Source organism: Lagopus leucura, unplaced genomic scaffold (assembly GCF_019238085.1).
Source record: "Lagopus leucura isolate 7727_CA_CO unplaced genomic scaffold, USGS_WTPT01 Super-Scaffold_100001, whole genome shotgun sequence".
Lineage (NCBI taxonomy): Eukaryota > Metazoa > Chordata > Aves > Galliformes > Phasianidae > Lagopus > Lagopus leucura.
In genome coordinates, this window is record NW_024962262.1 from 40292846 (window position 1) to 40306736 (window position 13891).

At 39.1% G+C, this 13891-nt stretch overlaps 2 protein-coding genes across 4 annotated transcripts; one reads left to right on the forward strand and one right to left on the reverse strand.

Moving 5' to 3' along the window:
• Positions 1 to 1886: 1886 nt before the first annotated feature.
• Positions 1887 to 5763, reverse strand: LIG4 (DNA ligase 4). Of its 2 annotated transcripts, none has more exons than XM_042867272.1 (2): positions 5700 to 5763; positions 1887 to 5441 (listed from the first exon to the last, which is right to left on the reverse strand). In XM_042867272.1, exon 2 carries the CDS (start codon positions 5422 to 5424, stop codon positions 2686 to 2688), a length of 2739 nt encoding a protein of 912 aa, XP_042723206.1. In that variant the 5' UTR covers positions 5425 to 5441; positions 5700 to 5763; the 3' UTR covers positions 1887 to 2685. The 2 variants fall into 2 exon arrangements, with proteins under 2 accessions (XP_042723206.1, XP_042723207.1); XM_042867273.1 differs by having other exon boundaries at positions 5548 to 5758.
• A 74-nt stretch (positions 5764 to 5837) lies between these two features.
• On the forward strand, positions 5838 to 13891 carry ABHD13 (abhydrolase domain containing 13). Of its 2 annotated transcripts, none has more exons than XM_042867986.1 (3): positions 5838 to 6053; positions 7516 to 7551; positions 11260 to 13891. In XM_042867986.1, exon 3 carries the CDS (start codon positions 11295 to 11297, stop codon positions 12306 to 12308), a length of 1014 nt encoding a protein of 337 aa, XP_042723920.1. In that variant the 5' UTR covers positions 5838 to 6053; positions 7516 to 7551; positions 11260 to 11294; the 3' UTR covers positions 12309 to 13891. The 2 variants fall into 2 exon arrangements, with proteins under 2 accessions (XP_042723920.1, XP_042723921.1); XM_042867987.1 differs by lacking the exon at positions 5838 to 6053 and adding an exon at positions 6125 to 6165.

Sequence of the window (13891 nt, forward strand, 5' to 3'; positions counted from 1 at the left end):
TTAAGCCATTAATAATATGGTATTTTACAAGACTCTGTATTTAAGTCTTATCTGCAGATGCAAAATCCTTTTAAGCCCCTCAAAATGGCAGAAATGTCAATGTTATTTTCAGTGTATAGGAATAAGAACACAAAACATGAAATAAATTCAGAGGACTGAGCAGCAGCGCCAGCCTGTAAACACCTATCAACTAGCGAAGGCCTTCTTGTTCTGCCACTGGTACACAGACTAACAACTTTTCTGGAAAGCAATCCTCACCCTCCCATAAAAAGTGAAATATTCTTACTCCTATTTTTAGGTTTAAACTTATACAAAGACTTAACAAGACAGGTGTATTCCAAGTATTAACGGAATTAGAACAATTCAGTAAATTATCCTAGAAATAAATAACTGTTGTCAGTATCATATTCCAACGCCTTCTGAACATCAGTTACTTAAGATTGTGCCTTCTTACTTTCTCCTTTCATAGTAGGAGATCTCCAACAGATCCTGAATGTTGCTCTCTTCTCCCTTCTCTTTCACTGATAGCATTTTTGCAAAGTGGCAATGAATAGACTTTTCTATTCTTCCCTGAAAGCATAAGATCTACAGTTCTCTTTTCTCAGCTCTGTTCTTCCTCCACTTCTTCACAACCATCATCACCTAAAATAAGCTTCATATTACAGTGTAAACTGGAAGGTTTGTTTTCAAGGCAAGTTGTTTAAAAAATAAAATCAGTTTTACACAAGATGTAAATAAGCAAAAAAAAAAATTCACCTACAAAATCCCTATTTTCAAAGATCTAACTGTAATTAAGGAAATGGGAGCATTTATTGCAGTAGAAAGTACAACAGGAGGATGTTTTGTAATCAGAGGTCTTCAGGAAGTTCAAACTGCAGGCAAATGTTTCAGCATTTTGACTCCAGCTTTTTCTCTCTTGAACACTGTCTTTGATGGATGATGATCAGCTAGTAATATGGCTAGTTTTATATGGTTATATTTTGTTCTTTTTTTGTTTGTTTGTTTGTTTAATATACCAATCAGAACAGACAGGAGACAGCTTGTTTTCTACACAAACACCTTTACTCGTCTATCTCAGCTCATACCACTACCTACAGATCTTGCCTTATATTCAGTCTTCCTTAGACATCATGCCAGAAATCCTCTGCATACCTCTTTAATTAATTTGACTTCTTACAAAAAGCTTTAGTGCCTGGAACAAACACTCCTACTTCTTGAATCATTTCCAGCCTTCAATTGTTTCTCAGGATTTTCTTAAAACTAAGCAGATCCAGAAAATTCTTCACACTTTCTTGACTTTTTACAGTAGTTTCTATTCTGCCATGAGAAATGATTCTGTTGTGTCCTCCCCCAGCCTATATTCTAGATATATACACCTCATCCACAGAGCAGTACATTCCAGCCACCAAAGCGTCCACAGAGGATCCCTAAAGACCAATTAAATATTCCTTTATTACATTGATATATGAAGTACAGAATTTCTTATTAAACATTTTAGTGTAAACTTGCAAAAACGTAACTGAAAGAAGAAAATACACCAACTAAATTATTTGACATTACCTAGTACACTATCATGCTACATATAAATACGCATGCAGAACAACTAATTTCTGAACTAATTTCTAGCTCTAATTACAACTGAGGCAAAACACAAAAAGAGACATGAACGAAACCAGCATACTTAACCCACAGGATATTTTTAAAAAAGAAACCTGCTGTTAATATGCTGTGGGAGTCAGTAGGAAGACTATGAAGCTTGTTGAGAAATTATTAGATTTAGCTTCCGCAGCCTTGCATAGCTTTGAAAAAAAAGGAAATACATTACTAGTACTTCATATTTTTCAAGAGTTATTTCTCACTTAAAAACAAATAAATAAATAAGCAGGCAGACTTAAAACATATTTTATTAAAAAAATATACATTCAAGTAAATATCTGGAAATTCATTGCACATTACTGAAAAAGCACATGAAACTTTTTTGAAATATAAAGTGCAAAAGCCCAGTTACATCATGGTTGATGGTTTAACTTGAACTGCAATGGAAAAAGATATCATTACAGTTAAGTAATTAATTTGTAGTTTAGATATATAGGTAAGTATGAATTTATTAGCACCTCAGTATGAAGTTTGAGTTCTATTTTACAGTGTTTATAGAAAGAAACATTGGATCAATGCAATATCCTAAAACCAAAGTGGTACTGAGGTTGCACAGAACTTAATACTAAAACCAATGTAAATAAAGTAAAACAGCACAAAGAAAGTTTATAAATTATTCAGTTATGCACCATACCATACATATATCATATTCTTTTTAAAAATATATGAATCTCATCATCGATAAATAAATAAAGTAAAATTTCCATGAGATAGTTATTGTCTCCATCTTGAACAACAGAGGCAAGCATTGCTCATAGCTAGCAATTCTCTTATCTAAAAGATTAGATCTCTTCTGAGAGCTGTTGTTGAAGTAAAAGGCTTACATTACTTATCTTGTGGCTTTTTCTCTCACCAGCTTTGCATTCCCTTGCTTCCATGACAGTACAGCTACAAGCCTTCCTTCAATTCCAGAAATAGCATTATTCTTCAGCCACAGATTTAAAACACAAAGAAAATTTAAGACAAGCTCATAATATCCAGTTCAATGGTGACCAGAAGATTACTTTTAATCTAAGGTTAAAAACCACTTTAAATTAAGAACTGATTTTCATTCTTTGGGGCTCCTTCCTTAATTGACTCTGTTACCCACAGCTCAGATACAATTTTAAATTTTTTTCCAAACATTCTCCTGAGAGCTTTCACCTCTTTTACCCGGGAATGATCTTCTCCTATAACAACATGGGACACACCTTCCTCAAGAATTGGAACTACTTTTGCACCATAAAAACGGAGCTCCAAAGCTCTAATTGATAGTCTTGTGCCATGGATTTTGGTACTGGGCTTGTTAATAATAGCATAATAGTCCACATAAATAGTGTTTCCTCTGAATATACACAGTTGACAGCTGTTCCATGAATACCGTTCTTCTAACTCAGCAATCAAGTCCAAAGGCATCTTCTTATTATCCTTCACTCTTGAGAACACTTCCTTGAGTTGTGCAACATCTGTATCTGCTGTGTAGCTGTCTCCATAGCAATCATACTCACGAGCAAAATGTTCTCTTGTGTCAGGAGACATGTGAATCATAAAGGCTGGCTGCCAAGGTACCAGCATTTTTGACTGAAAACACTGAAGAAGCCACTCTGCTTTCACCACATCATATTTGTTGGAAGCAATAATGTTTTTAACTCTGACATTCTCAGCTCCTACAATGACACAGTAAGTGTCAGGTCCAGGGTTCTGTACCACACTGCCACCACATTCAGCTATTTTGCTTTCCAGTTCAGACTTGGAGTACCTTCCAGTTCCTGTCATCACACAAAATTCTACATCCTCAAACACACTGGAAATTTTGTTGACATTAGAAAGATCGGGAGCTTTAAACTGTTCAGCTATTCCAATTACCTTCTTCACCTTTGGTACAGTTCTCTTTTTCTTCTCTTGTGGCTCATCATATTCATCAATATATAGGTGCTTGGATGCCAGCTTCCCTTCTGCTCTGCTTCTAACATGTTCTAGCATGTCCAAAGTCATGCATTCATACCATTCTTTGTCCTCTCTTATTTTTTCAATTCTGGGGAATCTCAGAGTACAGTCAGTTTTGTACATATCACTGTCAACAATCTCAGCTGCCTTGACCTGAACTATGACAGAGTTACAAGGCTCAATGTACATTTCAGGTTTTTCAGTGCCACACAAAATGTTACAAGGAGGGTCCTTCCTATTGTAAGGCTTCCAATGTTTAGCCAGTTTCAAACCCAGATCATATAATTCCTTCATAGTGTAGCCAGAGCCAACACGACAAATAGAGTGGAATGCAGTAGGTTTTTCATTTGGAGCTGGAGTCTCTGCAATAGCACACAGAAAATGAGACATCATTCCACCACGTGAGCCTTTTCCCCAGTAACCACCAACAATAAGAAGATCTAGCTCATCCATCAGCCCATTGACATATTCCGGCTTGATTTTTAACCAGCCTTCCCCACGTTTATCAGGCTTGTAGGTGGACATGGGATCTTTTATCATAATGCCTTCCTCTCTGTTATCTATTGCTTCATTTAAAGCATCAATTACTTCTTTTCTTGTCCTGGCACTTTTTTTATGTACAACATGTATCCTGCCTGTTACTGGGGTAAATACATTACTTAAGATCTTGTATCTTTTGCTCAGGGATTCATGACCCAACTTCTGATCATTTATCATTAATACATCAAACACACAGAAGCAGGTCTGCAGATCAGAGTCCTCTACCATTCTTTTGATGTCAAATTTGTTTCCTTTTTGCATAAAGGTTTGTGTTTCAGGATTGTAAGCCATCATTTCACCATCAAGAATGCAATTTTGTATGTCACTTTTAAATACGTTATGAATAAATGGTGTTAATGAGCCATCGAGGGGGGAAGCACCAAACTGCTGAGTATAGTCAAACCCGTTTCTGGAAAAATATTTATACACATCACCATCTTTGTGCATCTGCATACGTTCACCATCCAGTTTAGTTTCTATGTAGAATACCTGGTTATTCATCTGCTTCTCAATTTGCTGGACGTCGGCAATAGCAGCAAGCATTGGCTTAAAGGCAGAAAATAACGTGATAGAAACATCGCTAAGTGATACAGAGGGGTCGTGCAGCTGCCTACAAACTTTTTCCAAATCTGTCGTGACATTGTGTAATTCAGCAGCATCAGGATGAAAAATTGAAAATATCGTTTGTTGACTAACACCAAGTTTTAGATCCTTTATAATCATCCGGATGAGCCACTTTTGCTCGAGTGCTGTGCTTTGGGTAATTAATTGAAGAAGGCTTTTCTTTACCAGTCCCTTGTTTTTAGCAGCATTGTTGTTTGCAATGGCATCCAGCAGTTCATTGACCTGCTCTACAGTCAACCTGCCTCGCTTAGGGCTTCGGGGTTTTAACACAAAGTATGCGATCATTGCAAAGTCTCCAGCATCTCCACGTGAACCGGTGGGCGTTCTGTAATTTAAAAGCTTCACAGCATCCTTTCCATCTTTTGGTAAGTTAAGCAGTTCAATGTAAAGTTTTGCAAGCATGGTTTCCTTAATTCCATATGCCATCCTTTCCCTTTCCAGCTGCGGAAGTATAAGCCGCATAGCAGGATAGAAAGAATCGGTGACATCTTTCTCTTTTTGATGGAGAGCACTGTGGAATTTTCTCCAGGAATCTAAGAAATCCTTGAAGTACTTGGTTTTCTCTGGCCGGGATTTACACGTCTGTATTCGCTCCAGGGTGGAACACAGGTCTGCAAAAGGCACGTGCGAGGCCACCGTTCTTTTAGGAGAAAGCTGTGAGGCGGGTGCAGAAGCCATCTGGGTAGGTTTTTTCACTAAACCAGAAAAATACACACGTTTGTAAAGGAAGGAGATGCCAGCATATTATTCCATCTCGAAAAAAAAATAAAATAAATACAGGATGTGCCCCTCAGTACACACCCCTGCTGCGGGCAGGCCCACTGCCACCATCACACCGTTGCCACAGTCACGACGAGGCCCGCCAGCCTCTATCGAGAGCAGAAGCGGAGGAGCAGAGGGCTGGGTGAGACGGAAAGGAACCGCCGCGAGCAGCCGGCCCCAAACAGACTTACATGGAATCCAGGAAGCGCAAAGCCCGGCACCGCTGTGCTCAGCCTTGCCCCCCCTCCCGTACTCCGGAAGGGGCGGAGCAGGGCGGTAGCGCCACCACCGCGCTGCGCCTGCGCAAAGAGCGCTGCTGCGGGGAAACCGCGGCGACGCCACAGGGCCTGGAAGAAAGGAGAAAACGGAAGGAGAAGCGGCGGCTGCAGCGTGACCCGGAAGTGGAAGTGGGCACTGCCTGACCCGGAAGCGGGAGTTACGGCTGTTGCCTTCCTGGCTTGGGAGGAACGGAGTTGAAGTTGCGCTTTGGGGTCGCGCTCGGCTGAGGCTCCGCCGGCGGCGGTCACCGCGGGACGATGAGGCGGGTGGGTCTGATCCCTTCCTGTCTGTCCCGCTGGAAGGTTGGCGCGGTCGGCGGGGGCATCCGGGTCTCCGCCGCGGGAGGCCGTGGACGCGCTGGGAGCCGGCGGCTGTTCTGTAGGTGGACGCGGCTCCGCTCGGCTGACCGCGGGCGTCTGTCCCAACGGCTCTGAGCAGCTCTTTTGTGTGCCTTCCTCCCAGCCCCGGGAAAACAGAGGCTGCGACGTGTTCCCCCCCCCCCCTCCCCGTGGGCCTCATTAGTTTCTATGTGACGCAGCCCCTGTGCGCGGGGGTGTTTGAAGAAGGCAGGGCAAGAGATGACGGCTTCTTTCTCCTTAGCGTGTCACGGGAATAGATGGAAAAGACTGAGCAGGCTGTAAAAATGGAAGTAGTATGTTTTAAGAGTCCGTACTTACTAGAATGCCAAGGCTCTACGACAGTAACAGCCCTCGTTTTTGCTCTTGCTCTTGTTTCCTTAACACAGTGCCATCATAATTTGGGATATACTTGTAAGAATCATGAGGATTTGTCAGTTGTGCATGAGCGAAGAGCATAATGGAGATTAAGAAAATAACATTTTCAATCATGAGCATGCCCAGCTTCATGCAGAGCTGTGGAAGTGTGCTCTAGTAGGAAAAGTGGCTTTCTGGTTCCAGAAAACAGCCCTTAAGTGTCTGATGCTGTATTGTGCACGCTCCACTTTTGGCTCAGGTAGGAGTAGCTGCTTTGTTTCTGAGAGAGTTCATCGATAAGATTTTTAGAACCAAGAGTGTGCAGTTTTCCCATTGCTGTTAAACTTCTTGTAGGTCTTTCTTTCTGGACTAGTTCTTTCTCTGGATCTGTATTTTGATAGTTGAGGACTCAATATTTCTACTTACGGAAGCCTTTGGAAGGACTGTGAGTAAACGTTAAACTTGTGTAAAACTTGTCTGGAGGAGGTGGAGTGTAGAGGAAGAAATTATAGTATGATAGAACAGGTATCTTCAGATTTCTCTCTGTATTCTGAAAAAAAGCCTCTTTTTCAAAGCCACGAAGAAATCCTAAGTGCTGCAGTGATTGTTAAAATTTAACTTTTTTGAAGCTCTTTAAAGAGATCAGATATACTGCTGTTCTTAACTTTGTGTTCATATTCTGACTAAAGATTAAGTTTTGGAGGCACTGTAGATCTACTATGAATTTATTATTATATACTGTACATACTTTATACTATATAATTATGTAGTTATAGACATTTCAGAGTGTTTCTCAAACTACGTTATAAAATGATGTTTTCAACTTTATCAGCTCTTTCATGCAAAAGCTTGAGTATGGTATGTTTGGCTTCATCAGTGAGTCAGGTGCATAACTTCTAAGAGTACTGGCTGTCATACTCCTGAAGCTTACTTCACATAAACAATTAAAAACATTGATTGTGTGTAATGCAAAAAACAATTTTACTCAAAGTTCCCAAATGAAATTGTCTTTCAGGCAGAGATGAAGCACGGAAAATCGTCACATCCAAAGGTAAATGTTTTATAATGTAATTAGCGTGTAAAATAGCTTTTTCAGTAGCAAAAACATAGGAAAAGACCACAAATTTGACTAAGTCTGTGGCAAATACAAGAACAGTTTCATCTGCTGTTCAAAATGGGTGAATAATTGTTCAAAAGTTTTTATGGACTTAGTTGATAATGATATTAACCATTTAAGACTTGCTTTAGAGCACAGCAGAATACCATTTAAACATTTTAGTCATAAAGACAATTTTTTCTCACAGTTTTTATTATTACGATTGATTTATGTTCTGGGTAGTTAGTTAAGTATGAAGTGTGTAGCTTATCTGATGAAACACAGAAGTCTGTCAGTGGCAATAATTCCTGAACAGTAGATTCAGCTGTGAAGGCAGGTAGATAAGACAGCAACTCAGGGCTGCCAAATTTCACTTATGTTTTCAGATGCAATACAATTTGCAGCTTTGTAAACCAAACTGGTCCTTACTGGTCTTTAAACAAGATGCACTGTTTGAAGCACAGCAGCCTTCTGGCTATGTCTTAATTTCAGATAGTTCTTAATGTTAACTTGTGCCACATTTCTCTTCTACAGCAGAAACCTTTACCTAAGAAGAACTTAGTATTTTAAGGCTGTTTTCTGCTTGTTCCTTAAGATTACAAGCATAATCAAAAAAAGCTTTCGCAAAAGCTGGCTTTTCTTATATAGCCTTATCAGAAAGATGGGAGGAAACTTGAATCAATTAGATGATAAACAAAATTCTAATCGTAATCGTGACTCAGAAAAGAGCAGTAGAGCTTTGTTTGTATAGTCTGAAGAAAGTCTAAAGGTAGGTTACATATTTTGAGTGTATGCTTCTAGTGTTTGCTGAACTTGGTTTCTGGTATCAAGGCTTGATTTATGAAATCCTGTTGTTTCACATACATATTTTAATAATGCAATAGTTGTTTTGTTGGATGAAGTGTAATAGCACTTCGGTAGTACAGAATTACATTGAGTTCTAGTTACTGGGCACATTGTATTTTCTACTCCAGTAGCAAAGTATAGCAGCAGTATTTCAGTAGTTTAGCCCCTTGGTAGAATTATCTTACTGCAATAAAAACATGAAGCTATGCAGAAATGAAGTTAACATACAGCTGATTTTATAACTTACCTACTTCCTAATATCAATCTTTAGTGTACATGGAATAGCCATCTACAAAATATCTTATTGTCTTATGTAACGTTTTTGACCTTTTTATCAGTCATTTTTATTCGTCTTTTGGGCACATCTTGTTGAGAAAGCTTTTTTGGGCCCTACTTTCTTTCATAACGAAGCAAAATTGAATAGGAGGTGTAGGAGGAGTGTTTTTATTGTGTTGTTACCAGTGCTACTAATTTTGGTCTTCTAATTCAATGTAGGAAATGTTTGTCCACTTAGAGAATCGCAGAATGGTCGAAGTTGCAAAGAACAATTTGGGATCATCTAGTTATCCCCAGTGCACCAAGCAGGGTCACCTAGAACATATTGTTCAGGAGATCACATCCAGGCAGGTTTTTGAATATCTCCAGAGTAGCAGATGCCATAAACTCTGTGGACAGCCCGTCCCAATACTCTATCTCTTTCAAAGTAAATAAGTTTTTCCTCATGTGCAGTTGGAACTTCCTGTGTTTCAGTTTGAGTCCGTTGCCTCTTGTCATGTTGTCAGGCACCACGGAAAATACCCTATACTCATTCTGTTGATATCCTCTCTTAAGATATTTGTACACATTAATAAGATCCCCTCTCAGTCTTCTCTGGGCAAAATAGGCCTTGTTCACTCAGCCTTTCCTTGTAGGAGAGATACTCTAGCCCTTTAATCAGCTTTGTAGCCCTCTTCTGGACTTGCTGGGGCTCCATGCCTTTACTGGGGAGCCCAGAATTGCACACAGTACTCCAGTTGTGGCCTCACCAGGGCTGAGTAGAGGGAAAAGAGAACCTCCCTCAGCCTGCTGGCAACACTCTTTCTAATGAACCCCAGGATCTCATTGGCCTTGACCACAGAGACACGCTGCTGGCTCACGATCAGCCTGCTGTCCACCAGGACTCCCAGGTCCTTCTCTGCAGAGCTGCATTCCACTAGGTCGGCCTCCAGCCTGTACCAGTACACGGGTTCCTCCTCCCAATGTATAGGATCCAGCTTTTGCCCTTAATTGGATACCATGATGATCTTCTTCCCTCAACTTTCCATCTTATTCAGGTCTCTCTGAATGGCAGTGCAGTTCTGTGGTGTATCTGCCTCTTCAACCAGTTTGGTATCAGCAAACTTGATGAGGGTGTGCTCTCTGCTTTCATGTGCCTTGATGAATAAGTTGAATGCAACAGATCCCTGGGGGACACCAACAGCTACAGGCCTCCAGCCAGATTCAGTGCCACTGATCACAGCACTGAGCTCCAGTCAACCAGTTCTTACTGTCCATTCATCTAACCCATGTTTTCTGAGCTTACCTATGACAAAAGAAAGTTCTGTTAGAAATGGAAATACCTAATATCCTCTGTCCTAAATTGTCTGTTTTCAGGCAACATCTGTGCGTACATGAACGTGGATACTGAATATGAATTCATAAATAATATAAGAAAACTGAGTTGGAATAGTTGTTCTCTAAGCTATTTCTTATTTCTTCACTTCTGCACGTTTGGAGTAGATAGAATGTGTAAAAACTCTTTCACATTGCACTTGATAAATGTGCAAATATTAAGGTGTAACAGATTTGTTTCTGATTTACTTGTAATAATTTGCATAAAAGATGGAAGTTTTTCCTGGACTTTCTGCATGCTTATCTGGGGAGTGGCTTATAGAGGTGACCTTTTTTCAGCCTGATCCAGATAATTTAATCCTTTATTTTAGGACGTCACTGTCATCTTATGCATTGTATGTTTATGATGTGTCTTTTCTTTTTGGACTTACCAACAGTTGTGCTTTTCATCGATCAGGGCAGCATAACATAGGTAGCTACTGTTCTCAGTGGTCTTGTATGATGACAATCGTGCCATTTAGCTACAGATTCAGTATGGCTTACAGACCTGAGAGCATACAGCTGTCATTATAAATCAGAACTAAGAAAAAAAACAGCAAAATGTGTTACAAATGTAAGCACTATGTGGTATCTTGCTGTAATGGAGTTTATTTCTTCTGATAGGTTGATGTGTTACTCTGTGTTGCACAACCTTGATCAACTGTGATTACAACAGCTAAACAATAGCTGTCCCTACGTGTGTGCTGTTAGCATTGATTGGTTGCAGAGTGGAGTACATAGGCTTACTGAATGTTCCTCTTAACATTACTTAATCAGTAGCAGTGTGGAAAGAACAGCTATTTTTGTTTGTGTTCCCTGGATTCTAGAATTACTTACAAGAACTTTTGACAAACCAATGTGTATGTTTTGTGTTGTGGACAGCAGGGATAAATGAAGGAAAATGCAGGTTGAGATTCCAGTAAATTAATTTTTAGTGCTACTGTTAGACACTGCCTGTTAAAATTCTGTAATTGGGATTTAGGATTATTTTAAAGCCTTTTCCTTATGTTTGCTTTTCTACTTGTTACTCAGATCTGAATGTTTTCCAAAAATTGGAAGGGGTTTTCCCATCAAGTATAATGTTTATGCTTTTGTGTAATGATGTACAACAAGGCATTCATATTTCCAGAAGATTTAAAGAGATTCTTTTTTCTCTTATATTTATATTTCTCTTTGGATTTTTTATAGGATTTACTTGAAGTAGAAGATCACTGACTACTACAATGGAAAAGTCACGGATGCTTTGGACCTTTGTTGAAAGATGGCTACTAGCTTTGGCTTCCTGGTCTTGGGGTCTCTGCCGTATTTCTCTTTTGCCTTTGATAGTAACTTTCCACTTGTATGGAGGCATCATACTACTCTTACTAATATTTGTGTCAATAGCAGGTATATTATATAAATTCCAGGATATGCTGCTTTACTTTCCTGAACAGCCCTCTTCATCACGCCTTTATGTTCCTATGCCTACTGGTATACCGCATGAAAACATCTTCATCAAAACCAAAGATGGAGTTCTTCTCAATCTTATTCTGCTGAGATACACGGGGGACAATGCAGCATATTCTCCAACCATCATTTACTTTCATGGGAATGCAGGCAACATTGGCCACAGGTTGCCAAATGCTTTGTTAATGCTAGTAAACCTGAAAGTAAACTTAATCCTAGTTGATTATAGAGGGTATGGAAAAAGTGAAGGAGAAGCAAGTGAAGAAGGCCTGTACATAGATTCTGAGGCTGTGTTAGACTATGTGATGACTCGGTCTGATCTTGATAAAACAAAAATTTTTCTCTTTGGCCGTTCCTTAGGGGGAGCAGTAGCTATTCATTTAGCATCTGAAAATTCCCATAGGATATCTGCCATCATGGTTGAGAACACCTTTCTTAGCATCCCACACATGGCCAGCACTTTGTTTTCTTTCTTTCCAATGAGATACCTTCCTTTATGGTGCTACAAAAATAAGTTTTTGTCCTACAGGAAAATCTCTCAGTGCAGAATGCCTTCGCTCTTCATCTCTGGGTTGTCTGACCAGTTAATTCCACCAGTTATGATGAAGCAACTTTATGAATTATCCCCAGCTCGGACTAAGAGATTGGCAATTTTTCCTGATGGAACTCATAATGACACTTGGCAGTGCCAGGGATATTTCACTGCACTCGAACAGTTCATCAAAGATGTAATAAAGAGTCATTCCTCTGAAGAAATGGCAAAAACATCATCTAATGTAACAATAATATAACTGATATTCTTCTTTGGTGTAGGGCTATACCTGCACTGTGTCTTGGTTTGTGAGAAGTGGTAAAAGAACGCCCATTTTTAAATGTATGTCATGTCTGTACTTGCCTGAAGAGTGAAATTAAACTTTGAAAGGTCTGATGCTTTATTAAGATGTTCCAGATAACTTTTACATTTGCAGCATTGTAAATGAACCATTTTATGTCTTTCTCATACTTTTTTGATATCTGTCCAAATACTCCATTTGTTTGATATGTACAACAGTTGCTATTAAAAGAAAAAAAAAAAAACTTGCTACAAGAATAGTACAGAACATGTTAGTTTAGAACAATGGGAGGCTTCACTGCTGTATGTGTGAGCTTTATGGACAGTCATGGTTAGCTCAATGATTTGTTGTTTCTTCTTGAGTTTATTTAAATTGTGCCATGCATGAGATAGTTTTATTCCTTGAAATTTTATATTATGCAAGGTGGGAAGTCTTTTAATGTGCTAAATAATGTACAATAACATTAATGATAGTGTATACTTACAAGTATACCATCCTTCATTATTTTTTTTAAAACAGTTATACATACACATATATATATATATTTCAAACTGCAATTGAAGAGGAAATGACATTTTCCCTGTTTTCAATTTACTGTTTGTATTATAGTATGGCCCACTTTTTATTATAAAGTTGTAAGTGGCTGAACATGATGGCTGGTGGATTTTGCCCAGGCAGTTTCTTCGTAAAAGATAGAGGTAACACTCAAAAAGAGAGCAGTGTGATTTGACTTCTAAAGGTCCTGTCCAACTAAATCTCTCATCTGTTTGCCTGCAAGTTAGTGTTGATGTTGTCAGCCCATATACCTGAGGTAGGATTTCCTAAGGCGGAGTGGTCAGTGTGATGGAAGGGAGCATCACGCAAGTTACCTATTTGTGTTTGGTTTTAAATATCCGTGCCCTTTGTTTCTTTTGGAGGTATAAATAAATCTAAATAAATACCAGTGATTACAGTTGGGGAGTAACATAGACTGGCATTACAGTAAGAGTAATAAAGATGAGCAGCACGTTAACAGCTGTAAGATTAGTTGGAGAACATTAATACTCTCTTGCTTACAAAACAAATTTAATTTTTTTTGCACTTCTGTCACATGGTGTGAAAGTAGCCTATGCATAGGCAGTAGAACTGAGTTTTCTTTAGTTATACTGGAATTTCTTAGGATCATATCTCATCATATCAGAGCCAGCAATGCTCTGAATGAGCCTGATTCTGACTCGATGTTGGGTTTTGGCTTTATCCAAGTAATCTTTCCAATCTTGCATGGTATTAGTTCAGTTTAATGGGGTGTGTTGTGTAAATTATTCTATAGATTGAATTGCCCATTTGCTGCAGCTGAGAGTTTGCCTCTTCAAGAAATTTTTATGGGAAGAGCTGTGGAAAAGTCTTCCACCAACACCAAACCTGTACAATTTCCCTTGAGGTTGAAATTTTTAAATAAGATTATTTTTTCACCATGATGCTGTGATTCAGAAAAGCATCAGAATATTTTAAGCTTGAGCATAAGTTCTTTTGTTGAATAAAACTGCTTTCCTGAACTAGTA